The 27,236-nt window shown below is 37.6% G+C and overlaps 1 protein-coding gene across 4 annotated transcripts in view; it reads left to right on the forward strand.

The window, feature by feature from the left end:
• Positions 1–27,236, forward strand: part of chinmo (Chronologically inappropriate morphogenesis) — a 72,183-nt gene that overhangs the window by 22,712 nt on the left and 22,235 nt on the right. For all 4 annotated transcript variants that reach the window (XM_069132242.1, XM_069132243.1, XM_069132241.1 and 1 more), the window contains exons 3-6: positions 15,218–15,438; positions 16,216–16,595; positions 17,366–17,613; positions 17,921–18,202. In XM_069132242.1, coding sequence (XP_068988343.1) covers positions 15,218–15,438; positions 16,216–16,595; positions 17,366–17,613; positions 17,921–18,202 — 1,131 coding nt within the window. The remainder of the gene's footprint in view (positions 1–15,217; positions 15,439–16,215; positions 16,596–17,365; positions 17,614–17,920; positions 18,203–27,236) is intronic.

Here is a 27,236-nt window from a genome sequence, read left to right on the forward strand (position 1 = left end):
TATAAGCCAACATACGAAACTGGATATTTCTTCCGTTATCAACTTTGTTGGATAAAAAAGAATGTGCAACTTTCGAGACTCGTGCTCGAGTTTCTTCTAATCTTCGATGTCATGCCCTCGTAAACATATTGATCAAGCAATTTATATGTACATACATTGAAATGATCCGAATCGTCGGAATCTTGCGTGTATAACGTGTCACGCTGCATCGACGCTGCAGTACCGTTACAAATTCTATTGTCGAATACAAAAGTATGAGTGAGTGGATATTGGTGTCACACCGACTCAAAGGCGGCTAACGGCGTTCTGTTAAATGCAGCACGTAGAGAAAGTTGTGAGTTGACTAGATCGACCGATTAATCACTATCGCTCGCGAAGACCGCAGAACCGCTCGCTTAATTGGTTAGTTAGCCCACCACGTGCCATTGAGCTGCTTTTTTCCCCATGATGATCGTAAGAGCTATGTGGATCGATCGAAACGAGACTAGCTGCGCCTGGTCTTCTTTTATTTCTAGTGGTAACACAATCGATCGACTGTTGTGTGCTGGAAATTCTAATAGCGTGATATCACCCATAGATACTTGGTTTTCCTGGATTTCGTTTGGGAAAGACTCTTTAGGAAAATTGAAATTCTAAGAAAATTTGGATATATCCTCTATCGGATGTCATTAATTAGATGAATTTTTCTAATATTTCTTAATAGTTCACTATTTTCGTGAAATTAATGGATAGAATTGTTTGCTTTTGATTATCGATATTGACATCTTTGTGTGAAAAATGTCATTTATAGAAATTATGTTGTACTCGTTAAGATTGTTTCGTAAAACGAATATCAGCGAAAGACGAGCCAAAAAGTGTAGTGGAAATAATAACACAGATCGTAATTAGTCGGCATGCAGTGATCGATGAAATGGACAGTCTTCGTAAGAATCGCAATTACCCAGTTACGTATCTTCTGACATATCGAACATGTAATCGAAATCGTTCCACCAATATCAATCTTCTTTGCTTCCCTCTGAACATCTCTATAAATTCATCTACATTTAGGCCATTTTTTCGCGACGAATTCTCAACATGCAACTCGCGTCAATGTCGACGTCGGACAGCTAAAGTCCAACCGCGCGATTCGCGATAACCTTCGCTGGCCCCGAAACGGGTGGACACTTCCGAAACGGACGTTTTTTACATTTGTACGCGACGCGATATGAATTTTTGTTCGCGCGTGCAACGATCTACCCGACTGTCCCTATTCCCCTTACGGTCTCGTTTCCTCCGACGAACGCTCGATTCTCCTTTTCTAACGCTTTCTCTCTAGTCCACACGCGCGCGTCCTGATTTCACGAAAACAGCCTCTAACGCGCTTCAGCCTAGTGGAACAGTTTCTTTGAAACGAAGGGAAAGGAGAAGTTTCCTTTCTAGTCTCTCCCGTGGAGTTCTAACGAAGGTCGTAGGATCTGCTCGCCTCGTTGGGAAGGTGGACGAAAGTCGACGAAAATCCGTAGTCGCTCGTTCCTCCACTTCGATGGGGAGAAACAGGGAGGAGTAACTCGATGCTTTGTCGCCTGGAGTGTGGTCTTTCTGCTCGTGAAGCTAGAGAGGGTGAGAACCTAAAAGGGAGGTCGGTAGATGGGAAGGGTTCAAGGACGACGAAGTTTGCTGTCGAGGAAAAGGGAGGTAAGAACGTAGTAGCGTGCTCCAAAGATGAGATCGTGTGGTTGAGCAATGCGTATGCTCGTGTGGTTTAGATGTGTGCGCATGTACGAATGTGTGTTCGTATGTATACGTAAGTACATGTATGTATATATGCATATATGAATGTATGTTAGTATACATATGTATGTATGGAGATTTGCTTTATTTTTAGTATTTTACGTTATAAGACACGTATAATACGGATGAAATAATAGATAAATAATAAAATGCTTAGAAAATAAGAGCTGCGAAAAGCATATGATTTATATAATATACTAAATGATAACGTCGGCTGGTAATACTTATGGCTGACGGTGTATGTAAGAATATGTATGCGTATGTATGTCGATGCATATGTATACATATATACGTACCAGTACTATGCGCACAGATGTATGTAATCGCTGGAAGGTCCAAAGGAAGACGAAAGTAGGTCTGGGTTACAGTTAGATCTAACAGTCTTCTTCACGGTCTTCTTCAACCGTATAGGCGATGCACACTGTTTCAAACGTATCGGCACGTGGTATACGCACTGGCACGCAGCACACGTATATTCGTATTTCTATATGTATAAATGCGTGGGACGTTGCGTATCTTTCGAGCTTGCGAGTAACTTTGTGGTAGAATTTCTGATCGAAGTTGGAACATTGAATGTAGGGATGGATTAGACGTGGAGTTAAGATAGCAGAATTAAGATTGTTATTCGCTTCGTTTTCTGATCCATTGTTATTATACTTTATACATTTGCTTTGCTTTATAACGTTCTTTGTTTTCTTTTCGATATAGCCTGTTTTAATAATGGGATTATTAATTGTTGTTTAGAAAATTAGTAAGTATGTAAACACTTGATACATCGAGTTTAGTTCACAAGCCACATTGATCAACCCCATAAATCGAAAAACAAAGAACGATGATAACGTTACAGACATTATTTTTTAGATGTACTGTGAAATCCCGTATTACTTGTGTCATCTTCTCGCAATAAATGAACTCGTGGAAGTAGATACCTAATCTATTTCCAGAATAGTGAATGTTAATCGTGTACATATTTAATGAAATTGAGAAACTGACTAAAGGTGAAGTTTGGTTTCTGGGAGGCTCGAATCAATATTGTAGAATCGAAAATAAATGTAGCGCATAAACGTATGGTTTATATTAGTATTGATTCAGCGTTGGAAGTTGCATAACATATCAAGGCGAAAGATAAGACTCGAGTACATAAATCTTTCGCCGTAAGAAATGTGTCAAGCACGAAGTAGGAACACGTGTATCTGTGATATGAAAATATTCGGGCAAAAATCGAGAATAAAAGAAAAAAAAAAGACGAATTACATACAAATCGAAATTTACATGCGTTATCAACGAAACGCGAGAAAGTATGCTTGTGAGCTGTGTGCGCGCCCGCGCGATCAATCGCTTCTGTATATGTGTGTAACGTTACAAGATTATACGGAGTGTGCAAGCGACACGTGGAACGTTAGACCAGAAACATTCATATACCGTTTGTTAGTGTCCGAGCGGAACTATCCCGGACGCTGTCCTTAGATGCGAAAGACGGTTTCTTACGCGGCCATCGCGACCAAAATTCATTTGAATATGACCCAAATAATTGCATCTATTTGCATGCGATACGTGTGGTTTCTTAGAGTACACGTTTGATAATTTTTCGTATTATTAGAAAGCTAAGGAGGTTTCTTATATTGAGCAAAAGCTGCTTGTTTCAGAAAAAGAATCTTCTCTTTTTTTACGCGATTATTCCTGGTAAAGATATCAATATTAAGTGAAGTCGTTTTAACGCAGTCAAATATTTTCGCTCTGTTCGTTGCTTTTTACGTGTTGTGAACCGTATAATATAAGGTCATGGCATAGTTTTATGTAAATACACCATTACTGCTCCTCTTACGTTATAGTTACACGCAACGAACAAACAAGCCTTCTTTCGTTGTTATATATCTCAAAAAATATTATATTATTAAACATATATATAATGTTACCTATCCAAAAAAAAGAGGAGCGAATCTAAAAATCTGAAAAATATTCGATTTCAATCGTTTCTCGAGTGTAAGAAGCAAAAATAATTCGAGTTAAATTTTTTCTAAATCGTGATTTTAACTAATTTATAACATCTATAAAGCAAACCAGTCATAATTTCATAATTATAAACCTCCTTCCACATCGTAAATCCATTAAAAACCTAAAATCCAGCAACCTTAGTCATTCTGAATATTCATAACACAATAATTTCCAACAGAGGAAATACATTAGCCGCGTATCGTTATTACGCGACACGAAATCTTTCCGCCAGATTATATTTTGGGCGTAGAGAGCGTGATTTGACCAAATCCACGACGCGACGTAGTCGCCGCGATACGAGCCGTTGTGAACGATTATCTTTCGAGATCAATCGTTGTTATTGGGTCACTGTGTTTAGTGCAACGCGATAACGCGTGGGCAGACACAGTTCCGAGCGGCAGCACGGTATCTGGGTGAAGCAAAAGGGTCGGCCATAAGCAGGAAATTAGGCCGTGTCGTTGGTTCGCCGCTATATGTTGCAACCAGAACTCGAAGTGACGCACGCGGAAACACGCACAGATGCGTAGCCACCGTGCGTGGCTGCATGTGGACACGTCGTGAGAACGCGACACATCCTCTGTCCTATGAAATCCATATGTTTTACAAATTTTCATCCGCTATGAAATATCGCTTTTTGTTACTATACTGCGTTTTAGGCCTGGAAATGTTTGTTCCAGCGTGAAGTACGAGCTATATCAGCTTTTATTATTAGTGGATTCGACTTTATCGATAAATTTGCCGTTAGAAAGAGACAAAGTAGATTTATGTAATACTGTTTACGAATTGTAGCTATTCATGCGATGGTGATAATTGTTGTACGTATGTGCGATTATGACAATCGCACGAACTAACCATTTCTCTGTTCGATAGAGTTTGCAAATGTTTGATCATGGAATTTCTTGGATAATAGACAATTTTCGATTCTCTTGTAACGTGCATATAATTTTTCTGAATATATTATAATTAGTTAGTCATCATCTTAAAGAAGGAAGTAGTGTTCTAGGATGACTAATTCAGTAAACGATATTTGTGTGCATAACATTACATTATCGTCAAGGTAAATTTCATTAATGTCGAACAGTTCCAGAGTTATACTTATATATTTATATAATTTATTTTAAAAGAAATATGGGAGACTGTTTGCAATATGGTGTTAAATTAACGACAAGCTATACGAGTCTTTGGTAATTCGCATCGAATCGTCACTATTCAGGTTCTTCAGAATTCACGTTCATTGATCGCGTACGAGACACGCACGCCTTCTAACCGTGCACAAAAATAAAATAAAACGCGCGTTATCTAGTCGATAAGGCTGTTCGAACGCAGGTACACTTCCGCTATTTGAATTTCGAACGGCGATTCAAAAATATAAAGAATTCTCGGTTGAACGTAACACGCTGTTGCTATTTTTATTCGCGAACATAAAGGGGTCTGTGTCCGGACTCTACGTTCCAAGCCGATTTTCTTCAGGAAAATCGTAGAGAATCGTCTAAATAAATACTTCCTATTATTCTGCGGGAAATATTCAAAATTTGCAGATATTTTTTAACCAAACAGGAAATATATTTTGTTAATTGTATCATTAAATTGCTTTCATTAATCCTGCTATATATTACGTTATCAATCTTGTTACATCTATTGAATCATTTTCTATCTCTAATTGTGTTTTTATTGTTGAAACATTTCTCAGCTTTGAAGAAAATATAAAACAATCGTTGTTTTAATTACAATTTGATTCCAGATACAGAGAATACATATTTACTGTAAATTTTTAGCACTTTAGTGAAATTTATAGTATACCACAACTATATTTGACAGTTTACTTGAGTTTCTAGCGGTTCATTGTCAAAGGGTCGAAATATTCAAAATCCTTTTCTTTGTTGAAACGAAACACATAAAATTTATGTATTTATGTATTAAGTACTTAGCTTACTTAAGTATATAACTGTATTAGTTTAAAAAATATAAAAAATATGAGAAATATTAGTTATCTGAGCACAAAATAGAGATATGAAACGTAGTTTAGAAACGATCGCAAATCATGTATAGTCGAGTACAAAGAAGGTTTCAGAAACTCGATGTACGACCGATATAAAGGGGACAACCGAGAAATGGGGAGTGAACGTACTTGACTCGTAAACTCGAGAACTCAGTGAAGCAAAATATACTTCTTAGAGTCAAGGTTAGCTCTGATGCAACAGGATGCCGGCCATTGACATCGTACTCCGTCCTCTCATCAATTCCTACTCGTACACGCGCTAGTAATTTGCAAACTTTTCTGCGTCTTATTTATCTTTCTACGTTATTGCGCACTAATTGAAAAGTTTTTTCACTATCAATGAATTGTGTAATATTTTAAACTTTTACGACGACACTACCTTTGGTGCCTTTCACATTTGGATGAACCCTTGTCTTCAAGATATTTTGTATCATTTCTATGTATTTTTCGTGAAACCAATCACGAAATATGTAATCATTTTTTTAATGTAATTCTTTCTATTTTATTCAACAAAGAATATCATTTTTTCTATCAGATAGACATACCTACGTTAGAGGTATAACTTCACCTGACTTCGTTTAATTTTATCTTTAACTCAAAATAATCCAAAGCCATTCGACTTCTTATCAAATATCAAAAATACTCAATCTTCGACGTTTTACGTATACTTAGTCATATATCTCTTATTTATTTCAAATTGTATCACATTCCTTTCATGTTTATTATATCCAAAAATCGTATGTCCGATCACTTAATGAGAGTAACAGAATATCAACTCGCTTAAGCAATAAGACGACGTATCAATTTGACGAAATACAACTATAATTCAGCTTTCAAACGCGACTAAATCGTTCGTCGGTGGTTCAAATATTTTGTCGTTGCTTTCACAACATCTCGTTCCTCTCGTCTGGTTCTCCTCGTGCAGTCATAGTGATTAATTGAGTTGGCCCATCTAATAGATGAAATGCTAAAGTCCGATACCTTACTTTGAGATTGCTCGTTAATCCATTCTCTGTTCGCGCAACGCTGTTTGTCAATCCTGTTACGTGGCTCTTCTCTTGCCGATTTGCTGCTTCTATTAGAAACGTGACGACCATAACCGCCAGCGTTCACCTATTTCGCAGTATGGAAGTTTCGAAGGTAAGAATTCCTGGAATATTATAGCCGAGCATAAAAGTACCGTAATCATACAATTGCTCGTGGAACCAGTATAACCTTTCTCTTAAAACGACGATGGACGTTAGGAGCGAAATGCAAAGTACATGATTTGCAGGATTCAGGTTGGTTTTGGTCTTACCTGGTTTGCGTTCAAAGAAAAAACACAAGATTGATAGTTTTGTTCGTGTGCTCCAGAAAGGCGTTCTTAGAAATCTATTTTCTTTATCATTTTTATGCAGGTTAACGTACTTGAAATTATCACCTCGAACTATGGTTAAAGATACAAGTTCTGTATCGAGTTGTTTCGAATAGAAGTTTCATGATTTTATGTAGCAATATCCTGTTCTTATATGCAACTATGGTAGTTTACATTCACTTCTTCTTTTGCTTCGTAGAAGGATTGAAATAAAATTTGATGTCGTTCAGTACTTTCTCTTTTTTCATATAAAGAAACCTCTTTCGAGAAACTGCTACAATCATCGATCCTAAATGTAATATTATTTTTGATCAAATATAACATTTTTCTTATTTAAAAATTCAATTACTTCAATTTTTATGGGAAAGAAAATATAAAGCACCAACTGCAGAATTCAGCAAGAGAAAGAATATTTTTTTTTAGAAGTGATTGCCATAGCCTACGTTTCGTGAACAATCGCAATCGTTCGAGCATCGAGACTGGAAAACTGAGTATGGAACGCGTGGAACTATGGGTGATTTTCAAGGCCTCTGGCATTTGTTAGTATTACAAGGCAAACGCAGAGTTGCGAAACTTCACGTTGTTGATAGCGTTGCTGCTGTTATCAGATTACTACGATATTAAATACCATGTGGTCACAAACGTAGATCGATAACATTATGCGCCCATCTCTTTCGAAAACTTCGTAATAAATTTAAAAAAACACACACAGATAAAATATGGAATATTCGTGCACTTTCGAACGATGTTCGAGCGTGAAACCCAACTAAATGCAGGTGCCCAGGTACTGATAATTTTCTCTAGAATCGAGAATTAATCATCCAACTACTAAGTAGGTCAATGACACAATTACACAACCCGCTCGCTTAGCGGACTCGTGCGTGCATTTATGGCCTTTGTTGGAACAAACGCAACGCGTATAAATATAACCGTAAATTTGCGATATCTTCTGTCTTTTGCCACGTCGAAGAAACATGGGAATTTTTTGGTTTTATTTCTTATTCTTTCTTTTTTTGAAAACTTGCATGTATCTTTGTTTATTAATTCTTCTTCTTATACTTCACATATTTCTCTTTACATTAATATTTTTGCGCTTATTAATACTTTTGATCATTCGTTGATTCGAATTATTTGGAATTGTTTGATTCATTTTATCGGTAATTTTATGTTGGTAAAAATGTTGTAGGGAGGAGGAAAAAAAACATGACGAATCTTACAATATAAGATATAAGTTCGATATAAGTTCGCAAATCGGTCGTTTAGATTAAACTGCAGTTTTTTCTTACGATAATGTAAATTATCTGTTCTTATATTCGTTGCTCGTATTATGAAAGCGTAGGATTACTAGAAATTACATACATGAAAACATTTTATCATTTCGTTACATTCGTAAAGATGCTCTATGTGTGTGAATTATACAATTTTTTTTATCGCCAAGTTAGGGGAAATAATATGAAATGACTGATCAAGATAAAGTACATTATCAGAAAAAATTTTCCTCGCTCCAAATGAATGATTTACAAATTTATGCTGACTTAGGATATCTTATATTCATTCAGTAAGTACTTATTTAAACTTAATTAAACTAATTAATTTCAACCTGTTGTCACTACTTTTGTTTTCATCTTTTATATATGGTCTCGCGGTAAATGAAACAATTTTTCGAACCCACATGTGAAGGTCTATCGATCATGAAGCTTTTGAGAATTCGGATTTGGCGATATATTTAAAATCATTAGAATATCATCCCTTAAATTTTACATTCGATCATAGAGTGATGCGTTTTCATTGTTTGAAAAATGTTAATTTTATAAAAAATAGCTGATTGACTCACACCACTATGATACTTAGCTCTTCGTATAAAGCTACCGCATTGAGGATATCGATCACCGACATGGAGCAAAATCTCCATATTCTCTGCTTACCACGATTACATTGGCAATACATATTTCAGCACGAATATCAACTAACAAAAGTTCATGAAAAATCGTTACATGTTATATATTCGCCTAATGCAAAGCATCCACATGCAGCCACGTGGGGTTGCACGGCATACGTGGTCGCGGCTGCCGATTTTTCGGTCGCGCGACGAAGTTTCAAAGCTCACGGCCATCCCCACCACCCGTCGATTTTCGCGCGCCCAATTCTTCGTTCCCTTTCGTGTATATTCGTGCCCCCTCCCCTGCATCCGCGCGTATCGTCGCGATCGTGCAGCGAGCGGCATGAGTACTTTGCTATAATAAGCGAAGGGAACATGTGTGAACACCGCGACCTTGGTCCCACGCGGCCATTGGCCGGAACCAAAGGAAGCCGACCGTCGTGATTGGCCGGTTCGTTCGAAACCAGATGCGACACCCGGTGCTCTGCATGTGTACGATCATACGCGTGTACCGCGGAATCTGGCGGCAAAATTCAGACACAGAGGGGAACTAGCTTGTGCGTTCTGCATTCGCGACCTTGTCAGGCCATTGACCGTCGTTTTCGCCCCTTGGCTCTGCCTTTCTTTGTCGCTGTACAACCAGCAGCCTGTCGCGTTCCCAGCGAATCAACCTCTTTATCTTTTCGCTCGTCTTCCAATCGGACCACGAAATACTGCGTGTTACTCATGTTATGTATGTATGGATGTTCGATGAGGTATGTTGAGTAACGTGCACGCGATCCACGTGGCTGGGATGTTATCGCTATATGGCTACGGCGAAAGAGATTCTTTTCGTTACTTTTTGGAATAGTTTTATAGATATATTTTATAGATGTAGCGTATAGATATATTTATAGATAATTGTAGACTTACAAGATTAACTTACCCCTTAGGTTTGTAAAAGCAGCTACATAGAAGTCAAACTGATTTCACCAAGGTAAATTGTTTGATTTCCGAAAGATCGAATGCTGAATATTTAAGCTGGTATTAAGAAATTTCTAACCAAATTGAGTTGGTTGGTTTGGTTTCTAAATAGCCATGAATATTCATTTAAATATGAAATGAGAGGTAATTGAGTGGAAGACATATTTTTGTTCCAACTGTGTGTAGTTTTGCTTCTCGATGATCTAACATTAACGCTACGTAATTCCATGTATACTCGAGTAGCGACGCTTTTTGAGATCGATTTCTCATTATTTTTAACCGTATCATTTGATTTTACCATTGCGTTACTGTCGATTGATTATTACGGAAAGCAAGGAAACGAAACTTTTCTATACGTTCAGACATTAGATTCGCATCATTACATTTACACGTAATTTCTCTGTATTTATCGTACGTGTCAAACTGACGCAGGAGTCGAACTAGGGTTAATTCGTTTGATTTATGATTTCTACGAATCACGAGGTAGGACACACTTTAAATCGCCGCACGATACCAACTAATCTCATACGTTGTATTCTCCGCTACAATTTTATTTTTAAGAAACTAACATTTTTTCAAAGTACACATAACTCGTACAGAATCCAGATTGCTATCGTCAGTAGCATTTTTTAAGTGTAACATATTCACATGTTTGTATCGTAGATTCCATCGCGGAATGAATCAGAGATTTGAACAAAATCCGTGTTATTTTCTATGAAACAGCAACGCTGACATTTAATTTATGGCGCTTCCGGGTTCTCCGTACAGTATGTTAGACGTGCACAGAGTAATAGAATTAAGGTGTGCGATGGTAGAGGGAACGATGACCATGGTAGGAAACCGAAAACCCTAGCCCATAAAACTTCTTAGCAGCTGGCCTTGAAGTATGAATAGATTGCCCGTGAAGAGTGCATTGCTCCGTTGCGTAACTGAGCGCGTGTTATTTGCAAGTTTCTTCTCGACGTGGAGCCTGTGGACGTAGTGAATTAATATCTCGTTCTTAAGCTAATGGGATTCGTTTAACATGATCCTACCACTGATTGTTTGGTTATAGTGAACAGTGATGTTCATTGGCTTGCTTCGAAGTTTCGATCTTCGTGTCATTATATAAACAAAATTTAAGAAATTTTTTTCATTCCAAATTAAACTTCTTTCTAATAAGCTGTTTGGCTATAGTTGTAATGATGTAACGACGAAGTCACGATGAATATATAATTTTGCAAGAAACAAGCGTCTTCCTGTTGAGAATCTTGATTTAAAAAGCTCGAGAGACGGAAGTCTCGAGTGAAATGGTTTATCCACGTGTTGCAATGTATCTAACATTGCTATCGCATAATTTGTGTGCGCCATTTTCGAGATTAAAAGTTTTGCAGCAATTTTCGAGCGATAGTGGTGTACCGATAGCGGTAAAACAACGGCATATAAACAATGCTCGCGTATTATTCGATTTAGAAACTTATCATAGACTTACTGTTAAGATGCGTACTTGATTACATGTGTATTTTTTACATGTCTCGTTCTCTAACTACTATAAAGAGTATTTTATTCTAGATATTTTATACATTTTTACATGTTTTCTACGTTCACATTTTTGAATATTTAAATTTTCCATTAGTTTATAAACATTCACATAGCATTTCGACAAAAAGTATACGTTGCATCGGCGTTTCTAAATAAGATAATAAGTATGTTTAAAAATAGATGACAAGTAACGTCCTGGACCTAAATTTTACTGAACCACGGTGTTTAATGTTTGTTATAGTAATATCTGAGTCATATACGCCAATAGTAATACATTTTTAAAAAAGATTGTATACTTTATTGAGCGCCAAAGTTATTCATTCCATGGCGTGTGAGTCAGCAGTGACCCATTATAGTTACAAAAGCTAGATGAACGAGAATATTCTTGTGTATATTACTGAAGCAAGATAGGTCTAAAAGAAAGTAAAAGTGCAAACAATTCTTTCAATATGCTATTTATTTTTAATTTAACTAAAATACGAATTATCTTTCTGACAAAAATCTTTATGCAGAACAAATAGTAACCATTGATACAATATTAATTTCAGTATAGCGCTTAATTTTCTTGCACAATCCTTTCAAACCTGTTGAGAAACATCATGATTGAAGTCCTGTTTCGACTTAATCGTATTTTCGTTCCTTTCTTCTTTCACAAAAACTATTCTTTTGATGCAAGATCGAACTTTCCAAAATTAAAAATCTGTTAAACGAAAAAAGAAAGACCGCGATCGCAATAAAGTTAAACAAAAATTGAAAATACGCAATATACGTAGAAAGTACGTAAGATAGAGACATAAGATAGAGAACAAAAGAATTGTAACTCTTTAAACTGCACTACTATATCTCGAGAAAGAAGATATCATACGCAAAAAGAGTATTATAGTATTATTGCGCCGTTCGTAGATCGTAGAAGTGTTTTGAAAGATTCCAAGCTGAAACACATCCGCGTCTTATTTTCGCTGCGTCGATCCACACAAAGGATGCGGGAATGCCAGGCACATGTTTCCGGGTCCTGGTTACGAGCCGCTGGCATAAGCTACGAACACGCTACGCAAAACGCCCACACACGCACACGCGACTCGGTCGTTGGCCTCTGCACACCACACATCTAGGATATATATTTGGCTCGGATACCTGTAACGATACACAGCTTGCTATATTTGGTAGGTTGCAAATATTGTAATCTTTGCGTTTCTATACCTGATACAACACAGCCGATTATTCCACCATCTGCAATCGTATTTAACATTATTTAACGGTATTTTTTGATAAAAATCGCTATGATATTGTTCGTTGATGAAAAATGTTTATCGTTTTTATCGTTCACAGTGAAAATGAAAGTATATTTTGATATCGAAGCTGATGAATTTTATCAAGAGTTTCCTTTCATTCGCTCTCTTTCTTTCTTTATGCTAAAGGATCGTAATATTTCTTGTCGATCTATTATTCCAAGATTTCTTAATATTTTTATTGCAATTTCTTATCAAACTTATTTCTTACAAAATATATTTTTATTGCAAAATACGCGAAAATATAATAAAACTTAAATTTGAACACTTAATTGAATATGGTTGAACTTGTAGACTATAATTATCAGCCTACAACCTAATTGAATGTTTATAACGTTCAGGTTGTAGGATAATCCAGAACACACGAAATGTGGCAAATTTTTCAGTAACGCTCTACTTCAAAATCACAGCATATATTCAGTTTGACGATTCCTATAATTTTAGTTTCTATCGATGGTTACAGACTCATAAAAAAAAAAAAAAAAAATAGAAGCTAGTTAAATAGAATTTAATAATAGTAGAATTTCGGTGTCATTTGCATACACGTGGAGTGTAGGAAGCAGCTCTCGAAGGGGTTCGAAATTTGTTCTTTTTTTCAACCAATCTTCGAATGTCAAGGAGTCTCAAAGAACTTGATACGCTTTAGTTAGGTGAACCATTCCGAAAGGCAGGTGGTTTCGGCCACCTGGCCGGCCGTTCTTGCGTCTTTTTTTCCTTCTTGATTTCCTTATTCCTAGGATATCGTGTTATTGCGTCTCCTCTCATCTTCTTCGGTTCCTGCATAACCATCCTTCCACAAGATTTTCGAGGAGTTCATCAGGTGCTCATATCAAAGACAGAAACAAGGTTGTACAAGGCTAATAGTACATTGTTGATTGTCTCTTCATTACGCTGTACACAATTTCATTCGTACTTCTGTTGCATAAAAATTGTAATTAAAACAAAAGCATATAGATATATGTATAGCATTGACGACGAATAAGGAATATTTTGAACGTTTCATATTAGTAGAATGTTCAACTAGTTTTCAACAATAAGATTTCAGAATTTTACTGAGTTTCGCTAGACTCTGTGAATTTCATATAACCGCTATACCATTTTCTGAAATAAACAAATTTCGTATCGATATTTCTATACCCAACACGTATTGTTCTTAGCCCAAAAAATTTGAATTATTCTCTAAATCGTCCAAAAATTCGTTTCTTTACGTCTCAATTAGTTTTAATATCATCTCAATCAACTTAACCAACCTTCCAGCGTAAAAAGTGAATTCATTGAAACTTACAACGCGGATGGTTGAAAAGCGATAACGCATCGCATAACATCACGAAGCATTTATGTACCAAAAAACTTCTCAATTTCGTTCCTCTTTCCTCCTCTGAATTCAAGATAGACCGTACCCTATCTGACCTAAACTAACGACAATCTGGAGGATGAAAATATATGTACCTCACGGATTTGTCGTTACAACCTATGCGGCGCCATATTCGTTGAACGCGCACCGATATCGTATTACGCGCACGTTACACTTGCGCACGTGAATTGTAAATTACGGAAGATCGTGTCCAAGGATGACCTACATAACCAACGGGCTGCAAGAAAGGGCATCGGCGTCAAGCTGGCGCTGCCTCCTCGGTTCCTTTATGCTCGCTCGCGAAGGGAAATACAGAGCAAGAGGAAAAAAAGGGTTTAACAGTCATCACATCCTTTGCACGCCAAAATTCCCGCGGTCCTGCGGCTGTGCTATGAAAACCGTGAGAAAAAGAAAGAAAAGAATAGTACAGAATAAAAACACACGGCTAACGAAAATCGAATAGTTCTTGAAAAACGCGCGTAATTCAGTCCTATGCAAAGCGATCGTCTTTTGTTGCTCACGCGGTATTATCTTACCAGATACAACGGTCATGTGGTTTAAATTATCGAAATTTAGAAATTGTATAGTGCGTTTGAAAAATTGATGCGGTATAAATTGGAAATTTACGAAGACATGCTATGACTGTTTAGGATTTATTAATGGAGAATTATCTGAAACTGCCTGTAGAGTTCTGTCATTTTGGTTTACTATGTCGTTACTATATAGTTTCTAATATAAATGAATCTTAGATTTCAATAAATCTCAAAATTTCGAGATCTTATTACGAGTAATCTTCTGATCTCGTGTAACGATAGCATGAAAAGTCGTCCGATACAATATATATTTCATTTGTTATACTGTACAGTTTTTTCCTAATCTAATTCTTTATGTAAAAAAGTTCAGATTAAACACTTTTATGCAAGACAGTCATTATCATCACATTGCTATTGAAACGAACGAACTTTCCAAAAGGGAGGAACCTTAAACTTCGAAGTAGGTAACTTACACGAATTTCCGAAGCACGCCACGTATCTCGAGTATAATATTATGAAGAAAGTTGTCTAACGAATCTGTATTGTTGCGTGTGTTTCAGGAGTAACGTTCAAGGCACACAGGTTAATCCTCGCAGCATGCAGCAAGCACTTTCAAGAGCTTTTCGAAGGAATGCCTCCGTCTCCCGCGGGACTGATCGTTATTCTCGACGGGACGAGTGCCCACAATATGGCGTCCCTTCTCGAATTCATGTACCGTGGAGAGGTCCACGTGTCCCAGGAATCCCTCAGCTCTTTCCTCAAAGCAGCCGAATGCCTTCAAGTATGCGACTTATTTCATCTCTTTTGAAATAACTGCCCTAAATAGCAGTCATGTGTTTGAAGCGCGAACGCGCACCTTGCATACTTTCGGGGACCGTCTTTTTATTTTTGGCCGCGATTAATGGCCAAGAGTTCCTGTTTTCGAAGTGAGAACACGAAGCTAGACTATGTCGATTTTCGTTGGAGCAACTTGGTAGATTGTGATATCAATATATTATCGTCGATTATAACATCGTTCGAGATATTTCTTGTAAAAATATCTTTGTTCTATAATAATATGTACAACCGTTTCCCGTTTCTATTATTTTGAGATGTTAAGATTTTCTTACCGAAAGATTTATAAGTTGGTAGAATTATCCTACAATTTTATCTTTTACTTCGATCATGATATTCTACTGTAGTTTAATTATTGCTCGTTGAAAACTTCAAAGCGATTGATAGGCTATCTACATTTTTTGTAGCGCATAAAAGAAAACGGTCTCTTTACAAAGAAGGACGATTATACCTCGTTTTTAACTTAAATTCTGCAAACTTCTAGTTTATACCTTATAATTGAGCTTTTAACGATGACAAAAATTGAGTTCAGAAAACTGGGATAAATGGCCACGTCTATGTAGAACACATGTACGATTTCACCTGTGGCTAGATCAGTTACCGACCTTGCTTAACGCTTTTGTCGAAAATCGTAAATTCTAATCTCTAACCGATTTTACAACCTTGCTATATCGCATCTGTCAACCGTAAAATCTTTAAATCGTCAATCTTGTTGAAATTACAGGTAAAGGGTCTGTCCATCGAGCACGAGAAATTGGCAGTAGCGCAGAGGCACGCTGCGGAGAACAATAGCTCATCGACGGACGCCGGGGATGGCGGAGGTGGTAGCAATGGCGGTGGTAGCAGCGGTAGCGGAGACAACGGAAGCGGGAACGTGAGCGGAAACGTCAGTGGAAATGGTAACGCAGCTGGTGGTGCCAGCGGCGTCGGTGGAGGAGTTGGCGAAGTGAGCGACATGAGCGAAGCGGGTGAAGCAACCATGGTGAGAAACACCATGAAGAGGACCCCCACACCGGTACCTTCGCCCGCCCCTGCTTACACCGTGCCCAGCCTCTATTCCACTACCTCTCACTATTACGAAAGTCCGCCGAAAAGGCTGATGAGGTAAGCCCTTTTACCGCACCGCGAAGGACTCGCGCGCATGAAATTTTCAAACAGAATTGCCATGACCTTCCTACCACGTCTAACGACTGAGATATCGAGAATCATGCCTCGCATTCCATTGTATCTGCGATTAATCGTCGTGCCATACGGTTTACTCTTTGATGAAATGTAATAGACAGCCATTATATCGAAGAATGTATGGTTGTACTTACACTAGGAACGTTATGAAAGAATTGTTGGATTAGGTGTTAGGTAACACGCAGTGTGGTTTAGGATGTTTTTCGATGTAGCTTTTTCCAAAGTGCCTATTTTGTTAGATTTCGTTGAGCTACTACAAATATGGTATCGTTTGACTCGTTAATTAAATTAACTCATAAATGGAATCGTTAATCTTGTTTTGGTTATGAAAGCTCCTATATTCTCGTTTCCTACGTATCTTTTCATTTCTGTGTCAACGATAAACTATATCACATATCGTGCGTAAGAACTGGAATTAGCTAAACTGAAATTAATTGTCAATTTCATAATTATAGAAGCTTATAATCAAGGAATGATTCAGTTAAAATATTAGGAAAATTATATTCTTCTAAAAATGAAGTTTGGTTGTTTTTCCAGTTGGATAAATTCTTCTTTAAAGTCTGTAAGATATGGAAAATGATTATCGAGGGATCAAAGTCTGATATAATTCGTCGCTATAGATTGCCTAAACTTTGTGAAATTGTTAAGCATACTTTCACACGATATCGAACGTTTTTTGGGGATATTTTTAGATCGCCCAGCGACATCGATACCTTGGGAAGGGCGAGCGTGTTGCGCGATGGCACTGCCTTCCGGCCCGCATCAGCGCCACATCCGCTTCTCCTGGAGAACCACTTCTACCAGCCGTTCATCTACCCTTCAGAAACGCCTGCACATCCCCACACCGCACCTCACACACCGACAGAATTGGAACAAGAATTGGAACGAGCGAGGTCCGAGGAACGCAGCAATTGCGATCTCAAGGAAAGCGTAGCCGAAGGTTGGGCATTTTTTAAATCATTTTTTAAATAATTCATCTATCTATGCGTATTTCCATGCGTTTAAAAAATTTTTATTTCAATTTTTGTCTATATTCCGTTTCGTTTCACAAATATAATATTACGATATTATAATAATATAATAAACAATATAATGATATTATAATGTAATATAAATTAGATTGAGAAAAGTTTTTAGGTGTTGAGAATTCAAAAATTATTTTGTCATAATCGATCATATTCGTTATTTTATTGTATAATTTGTGTGTTTATAAAACTTTAACAAATTGTTTGGTCTTGTGTGCGTAGATCTTCGAATAAAGCAAGAACCAGTGGCGATGACCGATCGCGAAAGGGCAGAAAAATTGGCAGAAAGATTGTCAGGCGAGGTTTATTCCGGGGGAAGGGGGTTCGATGGTGGTCATTACGGTTCAAATTCGGACCACATTCAACACGGGGGACAAGTTGGCCACGCCATAGTTCCCCTGCCGCCCGCTCATCCGCCAACTCCTGATCTCAGTCCTGCACCCACCACTCCTGCTATGTGGAATACGAAAATTAACAAGGCTGGTGCTATCAACACTCCCGATGGTAAGTCTGAGTTTATTCATTCCTTAGTCCTGATATAATCAGAATATTTTGTGCAAAACTCAAGCAGAAAATGAAATACAGGAGAACATCGACGAATAGATATTTTAAGCAGATAAAAATAGAAATGGTCATAATAATTAACTAGAAATACAACTGCCGATTATTAATTAATAATCCGATGCTTGAAAATAAAGATTTTCGCGGAAAGAATATGCCAGTGTAGACTCTGAACAGCGGATCGTGTGTAACAGTTTGAGTTATTGTTTCGAGCATCGTCGACTACAGAAGTTTACCAAACTTTACGTAAACGTACCACGTGGCTTTCGATTCACAACCAGCGCGAATAACACTCCTGTGTAAACGATTACGCGAATCCGTTTCGTATAAGAATATTTCTTTCAAAAGCAAAGATCTCATTCAGCTAAACAGGAATGTACAGAGATGTAAGATATCCCGAGCCAATCGATGATACACGTAATTAAATGTACATAATTAAAAAAAGAGAATAAATAAGATCCAAATTTTACTTTAAATATTTTCAGCTCGAATATTATAAGTTTTATATCATGTGTCGTAGTATGTGTCTGTATCGTATTAGAATTTCTAACTTCACGTTGGGTGTGCTAAGGGTTAACGAAGGCGAAACCTTCTATCTGGGCCAATGCGTTGCCAGAAGGCAAGGCCTTTCAAATCTAATGTTACAAAATGCACGGCTAATCGTTGCATCATCGGTTGCACGTGGAGCTTTCTTGATGTTGCAACTCGTGCCTCTCGTCGCCCCCTTCCAATACCATACTTCGTCTGTCACGAGGCGATTTGGACGATGGTTTGAGTAATAAGACGAACAAAGTTGCTGTCTCTGAGCATCCTTGAAATCGAAATTCTCAGATTTATGAATTTATTAGATTGTACTAAAGAACTTCTTCGTACATGAAATACCTGTTCTTAAGTATTGCAAAAAGAAATGAAAGATTCTTCAAACGATACCTCAAACGAAAGTAAAGTAAACCGAAGGAAGTATCATTCTCATCAACATCTCAAATAATCACACTTCATTCTTTACACTCTCTGACCAAAATGTCCCAGAAATTCATAGCGAAAGTCGACTCCTTAATAACATCCCGAATGCCTCGAAAAGAACGAAAGAGCCTTTAGAGTTGCGAAGGCTCTGCTCGATCGAACCTTCTCGCGTGAACCCCCGGTCGCTGGCTGGAAGGCTGAAAAATTATTTTCAGAAACTCGACAGTCGAGTCGCTCTTTTAAATGTCACCGCGACGTCAGCGTGGTGTTGTCGCGATGTCGTATCGACGTCAGCCCTCGGCGCAACAGCGATACCACATCATCGTCCTCGAACATTTCGCTCCCTCGCTCCCTTCCACTCTCTTTCTCGCTTGGTCAGTGGTATTTTTTTTTACCTCGAAGATGATCCCCCGCTGGACGGTGGGGTCTAGCGCGCAAAAAGAGAGCAACGACAACATCGGCGACGACGAGAACCGTCGTTAGGCAGGATTTACGTATGCCGATGGACGCCCACCCGGCTGACGGAACATATTCTACCTTAGAACGAGACCGGTTGCCTCGCCTTCACGGTGTGAACAAAGTGTACAAAGAGGATGCAGGCGACGGTGCAGCCACTGGGAACATCTTTTGCTCCGGCGAGCAAATCACCAGGCGTATGACGCCACGACACGACACGGCCAACGTAAAACGGGTAGAGTCGTTTAGTAGATCGTGTAGGGTGGCTCGCAACCCTACACGTACGTACGATCACTATGATCGACGCTGGAGGTCCAGGATCGTTCGATTTCGCGGATCACGCTTTAACCATTTTTAATCGCTGTTAGATGAGCGGACAGGCCGCGACGGTAAAGAAAGAAGCGAACCGTCAACTAATGCAACGGTTATTGACATTAACCGTGCTCGAGCAAGCCGCGCTTTCCTCTCACGAGAAAAGAAGACGAGGAGAAAGGGATCGAGCTCGTTCAGCTGTGTCTACGGAAGAGGAAAAGAGCAAGGAAGGAGCCGAGGAGCGAAAAGAGAAAGGCCTTTTTCGTCCGCTTTCTGGCCGTTTCGTAACGCGAATAGACGTTAGAGCGTCGATTAGACGTTCGGTGGAATTGTCGCGGCACCAACCAGCAGAATGAGCGGAACCGTGGGGAAACGAAACGGTTATGGGATTGTTGAGACATTCTATTAAATGTACAGTTATGCTAGCTTTAACTTCGTCGTTAGATGTTAGCTTTTTGTTAGAGGTTCTTGGTACTTTCTCTCTTTCTTTATCCTTATCCTTCATACGTACGATTCGTTGCGTTTCAAGATTGTACGAGATTTCTACGATGGAGCGTAAAATACGGTTTGAATACGGTGTTTTCTTATGAATTTATGTAGCCTTTTCTTTCTTTCTTTTTTTTTTTTGTGGTAAAATTCGATGCTTGATCGATAACTTCAGGGTTTTCTAAAACATGCGTGACTGTAATTACGTCATTGCTTGGTTCTTTCTTCTAAGAACGTGTTGACTTTCTCTCGTCGTTCTCGGCCATTCTATTATACTCTCGTCGTCCTTCTTTCGCGCGTCCTTCTTTCCAGGCCATGGACCATCTAATTTCGATGTCATTTCGATCTTTTACCGAGAATTGAAAGAGCCATTAGAACCATTAGTAAGTTTGGGTGTCAGCCACATTTATTTATTCACCAATCGAATATCGGTAAAAGGTTGAGCAGTTAATTCGCTTACGACGTCCTCAGTTTTGTTACATATTTCCAAAATGTATCTTTTCTTCCTTAAATATTCTTTACGTACTTTGAAATTAAAAGCGTTAAAATTTCGGAAAACCATTATAAAGGACAGAAGTAAAAAAATGATTTCTTACGAAATAGTATTACTCTTTAAATTATTGCACAATCTGCACATCTGAAAATAATCCTTCTACTCGTACCTTGACATAATCGCAAACTTTACCCGGGAGCAAATATGAAAAGATGTCTCTTCGCGCCGAGACCTCTTTCGTCATTTGAATTATCATCATATTTCTTTCGTTACAACACGAAAGTTCCGTGTTCAAAAGGACAGTGCGCGTCGCGACGCTGAATTATAGATGAACAGGACAGAAACCGTTGCCACGTCTGTTCGAATCGATGCACCGCGACCGCATCTACTTCGTCTGTCTTCTTCGCGCTGTTCCATTCTACTTATTCTACCTCCAGTTGACTGCAATTTCGTGCACGTGCCTCGTAAAACTTTCATCTAGATGTGCACGCGCGCAACCACGCCAGAAATTTCCCAGTACACGAGCACCATGCGCCTTTTTGAAACATTAATTCGTCGTTTCCGACTATTAATTCCGTATGCGGAAGCGCCGCGACGTCTGCACGACGCTTTCGTGCTCGTCCAATCATGGGAATCACTTCGCGAAACTGTCCTTTGTCGGTGTATCTAGTTTTGTGTACAGTTCCCGTTTAATAATTTAAATAATTTTCGCAATTATCGTGCAGAGGAGGTTTAACGAAATTAAATATTCTGCTTTAAAGGGGATTTCCAGAAGGAAGAATTTAGGGAACACAATCTGTCTGCACCTGGTACTATTTGAATATTTATATTTACTAATATCGCCCTTTTAGAATTTTTATTTTCATTTTCTGTTGATGAAAGAAGTTTAACGATTATTGTTTATTGATTCAGACATGGCAAAGAAAAGGAGTCGAAGTATTATAGATAATTTGTGTTTGGTGATTTTATAAATGAAGAAAATTGATGTTATGTGGTTGAACATTTACCTATTCATTGAAATTTCACATTCTCCTCTGTTAGATATCTATGACGATATTGTAAAATATAATAATTGAATGTATAACGTTGACAGTGATTTTATTTTATAAAAAGGTTCGTGAAATCAAATCTCTAATGTGGATTTTACTTCAAAATTCTAATATTCAAATTGTGGTAAAATATATTTTTTCGGTAGATTACAAAATCTTGAAATTCGATAAAAAGTCATATTCTCAATTTGAATATGTTCAAATTATGTGTATTATGTCATGAAAAAAATATCAAAGTTCATCATATTACGTTGCTCATTATACACACTTTCTAGAATTCAAAATAAAAATATAACTGTACCACAAGTCTAACTCGTGTTTCTCATATCCAAGTCATTATTAGGTACCATAAGTGTGACTAGAGGTAAAGAGGTTAAAGAAAATGTGAGTTTCTAAATCGTATTTTATGAGTCGTTAACGTTTATTTGGGCTTGTTGTTTCTTTAAGTTCACGAGGATTTCGTCGGTGTTTGATGTATCACGCGTAAACATGCTCGAATCGGGTTTAAGAATACCTATCGTCAGCCGATTTAGGCCACGGGTTCTTAGAAACGATTAGTCCTTCTCGGTTCTCGCAATCCGGGTTTAACCTCCAACCGCTGAGAATCATTGCACAATGCAGCAACACCGCGAAATCATTCCTTGACCCATGGTATCTTAAGGATTGGTTGAGCTAACGATATTCTATTGTTAGATGAAATTTTATGCAACCCTCTGTGATTTCATATTCATATCATATATTATTATTCACGATTGGTAATCGAGAAATAGCGAAGAGTAGTTCATAGTATATTGCATTATATTGAATTAATTAAGCACTGGTTATTTCAATAACTTTATCTATGAAGAATATCTTTAATTTCGTATTGGTGTAAATTAAGTGCTCTATAAAATACTACTTGTATATTACTTTCTTCAGATTAGTTTGGATTTGCATTGCTTATAATTTCTGAATTTCTTTTGTCTCTTTGAAGCATAACAAAATGTTATCATATCAAAGTGCAGTATAAGCATAGAACGTTTTCTCGGTTTAATTCGGCAAATTTTTCTCAGTATTTTAAAGGTACGATTAGGGAGTAATTAGGGAATTATTTCGAATATATATAGTTACTTATCCGAATCTGTTCTGAATTTATCAGAAATCTGTTCATCGCAGTAATATAAAACTTATTATCATTATTATTCATAACGTAAAATCGAAACTATTTAGGTTAAGAAAGTAGCTTCTAATGCAACTACGAACTATATAATTACACAACATCAAGTCGTTGAGCGAAGTTTCTAGCCTACTTGTTCAACGAAGAGTAAAATGGAATTGCCAACTTATTTTCGCGTAGATCACGTGATTAATTCAAACCAAATGTCGCGAATCAGAAGTAGCAAAATTAAAACACACTTGATAATCGTATCTCCATGAAGTAATCCTGTATTTTTTGCAAAGATACGAGGGAAAAATGCGTAGAAGATAGAACGTAAGAGGCTTTGAATGAATTATGGGTATAGACCGTTGGATGTTTTTTTAAGAGAGGATGCGAAAGGCTGGTTCCTATGTGTGTCATGGCCAAAGCGGCCCTGGTGTGTTTTAGAATCTGTTAGAAAAGTTTGGTTGACTCTCGGTTCCCGTGCTGCAAATTATCGTTAGACGAGAGAAGATTTGTTTGAGCCACGTTTCATAACTTCCTGAAACTGTTGAATCTTTTGCAGATTTGTGAAACTTTCCGCTGTAATTCGATTTTGCTGTGTCATTAATATCACAAAAAAATTCGCTCTTTGATTACATTTGTTCAACTGTAATAGACATTTAAAATTGAAAAATTAATTCAGGAATTAATTGATATTTACGATCTATTCTGTATTTGTATTTATATCATTCTATATTTATGCTTTTCTTCTTTCTTTCTTTCTTCTAATTTTTGTCTATTCTTGAATGTATCGCCTGTCTAATTGAATTAAAATGTGAACGTTGATTTTGTCAGAAGTACGACTGAAATCCGACATGACAGATATTCCCAGAACTTGTATTGATCGACAGAACGTGGAGGAGAATCGTAGTAACTCGAATTAGAGTGTATCCTTAGCTCGAAATAATTGAATTGGCTCGTAGTTGCACAAAATCGCTATCTATTTTTCTAGAAACGATCGAAAATGATAAAAACGCGACTATTACACGAACATTCACGCATGATAGTTAGCAGACGCGTTGTATCATTATTATTCAATGGATTAATCTTCCATTAAATTAAATTTTTGTTACGAGAACGTAAGAAGTATCAATCCTTTGCATTTCAATTCATTTACTCGTTGAATGCATAAAACAAAAAAAAAAAAAGGACTACGTCATAATCTAGAACTGTTGCAGAAAAACATTACATTTATCTCATATTCTGATAACATCTTCGATCGATATTCGAAACGTATCGAAACAAAACCAAAATAAAAAACTTAAGATTCTGCAGCACTTCCCAAACACTCTTCAACAATTCCTTCCTTGAAACATCAAATAATTTCCTTTATCAAATCTTTTTCTTCAAAATCTTCAACATTTTAAAAATGATGAAAAATAAATGAGTAAACGAAAGTAACATACTATATCGATCGAAAGTAAGAACCTATATCTGGACCAATACCAAAACCGAATGAACTCGGGCCAAGTGAATCAACGATCGAGCTGCAAACAAGACACGTGTACTATCAGGATCGCGCAGATTGCAGTGATTGCACGTACTAGCTATCATACTTTAAGATCAATTTAATGGTGCTGGTTATCACCCGATTGGTCAGTGATAACACGTAATCTTTCAGTTGGCCATTTTTAAGCAACCATTGAGAGCAACCACGTTGCAAATCACCGAGCGTCTCTGCTTCTTTCTTTTTCTTTTTTATTCCTTCTCCTTCCGTTTTTCTTTCTATTCGTGCGTGTAATCGTGGTGCACGTATTGTATGGACGCACGCACCGCCACTCACGCAACACGCTCGCACAGTTCACCATTAGACGTTGCTGATAGGGTGGTAAGCGGGTGTCGTGCAATTCCGAAATTCGGGTCACGAAATATTTCATGATAACGCCATCAGAGGACCTGTCGCACGAACTAGTCTGATAAACGAGGTATATCTGACAAAAACGACACGCAAATTTACGCGTTCCCTTTGTCCAATTGGATGGCTGTACTACTAATGTGCATATCTCAGGGGAACGTTGAGTTATTGGTATTTAGATCGAGGCTGAGATTTTTAGACGTGTGATTGTAGATGAAACGAAGGTAAAAAGAAGTCGATGATGATTTATGCGTATGATCGTAACAGTATTGATTAGAATGTGGTTTTCTCGAGTTGATAGTATGAAGAGTGTAATTAGTGTTATATCGCTGTTATTGAAACGCTGATTAGATAGATATCATTAAATTGTTAGTTGAAGGAATATTGGATAACAGAAAAGCGTTCAAGATTGAAGTATCGATATAATATATAATTGGTTAGTTCGCTACTTAGAAGACTTCTTTGTATTTATACGTATTATATATTAACCCGGAAAATCATTTTTAGTTTCACATACATAAATGAAACAAATGGAATCTATGAATTAAAGGTATTCGATCTACATGTAACTAAAGAGTACATGAATTATATATATTTTCTATTTTCAAAGTCGAGTAGTAATTATTTTTTACTGAAGCATATTTCAAATATCCTAAAATCACACTGTATATCGATAAATATTCACCTTGACCTCTATAAACATTAATTTATATTATTGCGATATAAATACCAATACAAGTAAAATACATAATTAATTTAATATACATATCAAATATCCGTTTACAAAATTTCGATCATTTACAAAAAATTTTGTTACGGTCGTAACCTTGGAAATACCATCAGGACTTACATAAATCCGAGCCTCAATATTCGTCTTCACATAAGAAAACGTTTACCCCAGCAAATCCATGATTCTACAAGGAACAGCTTTAATTTTTGTCATTCGCCAGCTAAGACGACTATGATAAAACGAGGACGGTATGTCCCGACCCTTCTGCAAGCTTTATTACTATGCTTCTCGGTCTGACAAGTAGAAATAAAACAACGGACTGCCGCGCTAGCCTGGCGCTACCCTCCTACGCACAATGAGTAACCCTATCTTCGTTGGAATATCCTCAACCCTTATTCCCATCCATTCCTCCTGTACTGCTTTTCTGCCCTCCCTCAATGTCATTTCCCTTCCTGTATCTATCTCTTTTACACGTTCTTCTTCGTTCCTGACCCACGATATCTACCTACGTGCAGATGAACGCGCAGTGATATCAGTCGCACCGCCGACGAAATTTCGACAAGATTTTAATAGAGCTTAGAAAGATGTTTAACTAAATTTCTTAATAATTTCAATTTGTGAATGTTGGTGTTAATTGATTTTATCGTTGGTATAATTAATATTAATTTGGTGAGTTAGAAAATCTTTGCTCTTTTAATTTTTGAAAATTCGAATTTATTTCTGATATGATCGACAATGGTTGAATAATGCAAGGATTAAAAGTTTCCAGGAACCTGAACATCGACGCAAATGTTAAACGATAACTACAATTGAATCGTTATTTTCAGTACTGGCCCTCTATTATTTCCTTTCTTTGTATAATCCCAGCTGCTATTTTCAAAGTTCCCTCTCTTATGCAAATTTCCAACTTTCAAAGTAAGAAATTATTTCTCATCTTTCCAGCCAAAATCCTAATATTTCCATAAACTACCTCCTACTCCTTAAATATTCTAACTTCCCCTACAAATTTTACCAACGGTTCAATAAAACCTACCAATTATATTCAATCAAAAGTCGTTCATCAAACCACACAATATAAACCTGAAAACAATAAAACACAGGTAGTTCGTGTCTGCCCTCGCCTCGATCGCATCGAGCGTTGGAAAAACCGTACGTTGCGCTTCCGCGCAACGTGCGTCAATTACATGCGTGCGGCATTGCGTGAACTTCGGCCGGTGGCCGCTAGATAGCGGCGGCTACTCACGCGCGCCACGCTCGTATATTTTTGGGTCGCGTGGTGGGGGTAGACCTGGTGGAATTGGGCGACAGCCAGGCGTGGGTGCAAATTTACTGCAGCACTCGCGATTCCGCAATGTCGGTCGAATTCGACGTATTTCATGCGACCGGCCGCTATGCTCGTAGACTGGGAGGGAGAGGGAGAGATACACGAGCAGCTCGAAAATTATCTGTAACA

The sequence above is a fragment of the Bombus flavifrons genome, chromosome 2, assembly GCF_040668555.2.
Source record: "Bombus flavifrons isolate JBK064 chromosome 2, iyBomFlav1_principal, whole genome shotgun sequence".
Lineage (NCBI taxonomy): Eukaryota > Metazoa > Arthropoda > Insecta > Hymenoptera > Apidae > Bombus > Bombus flavifrons.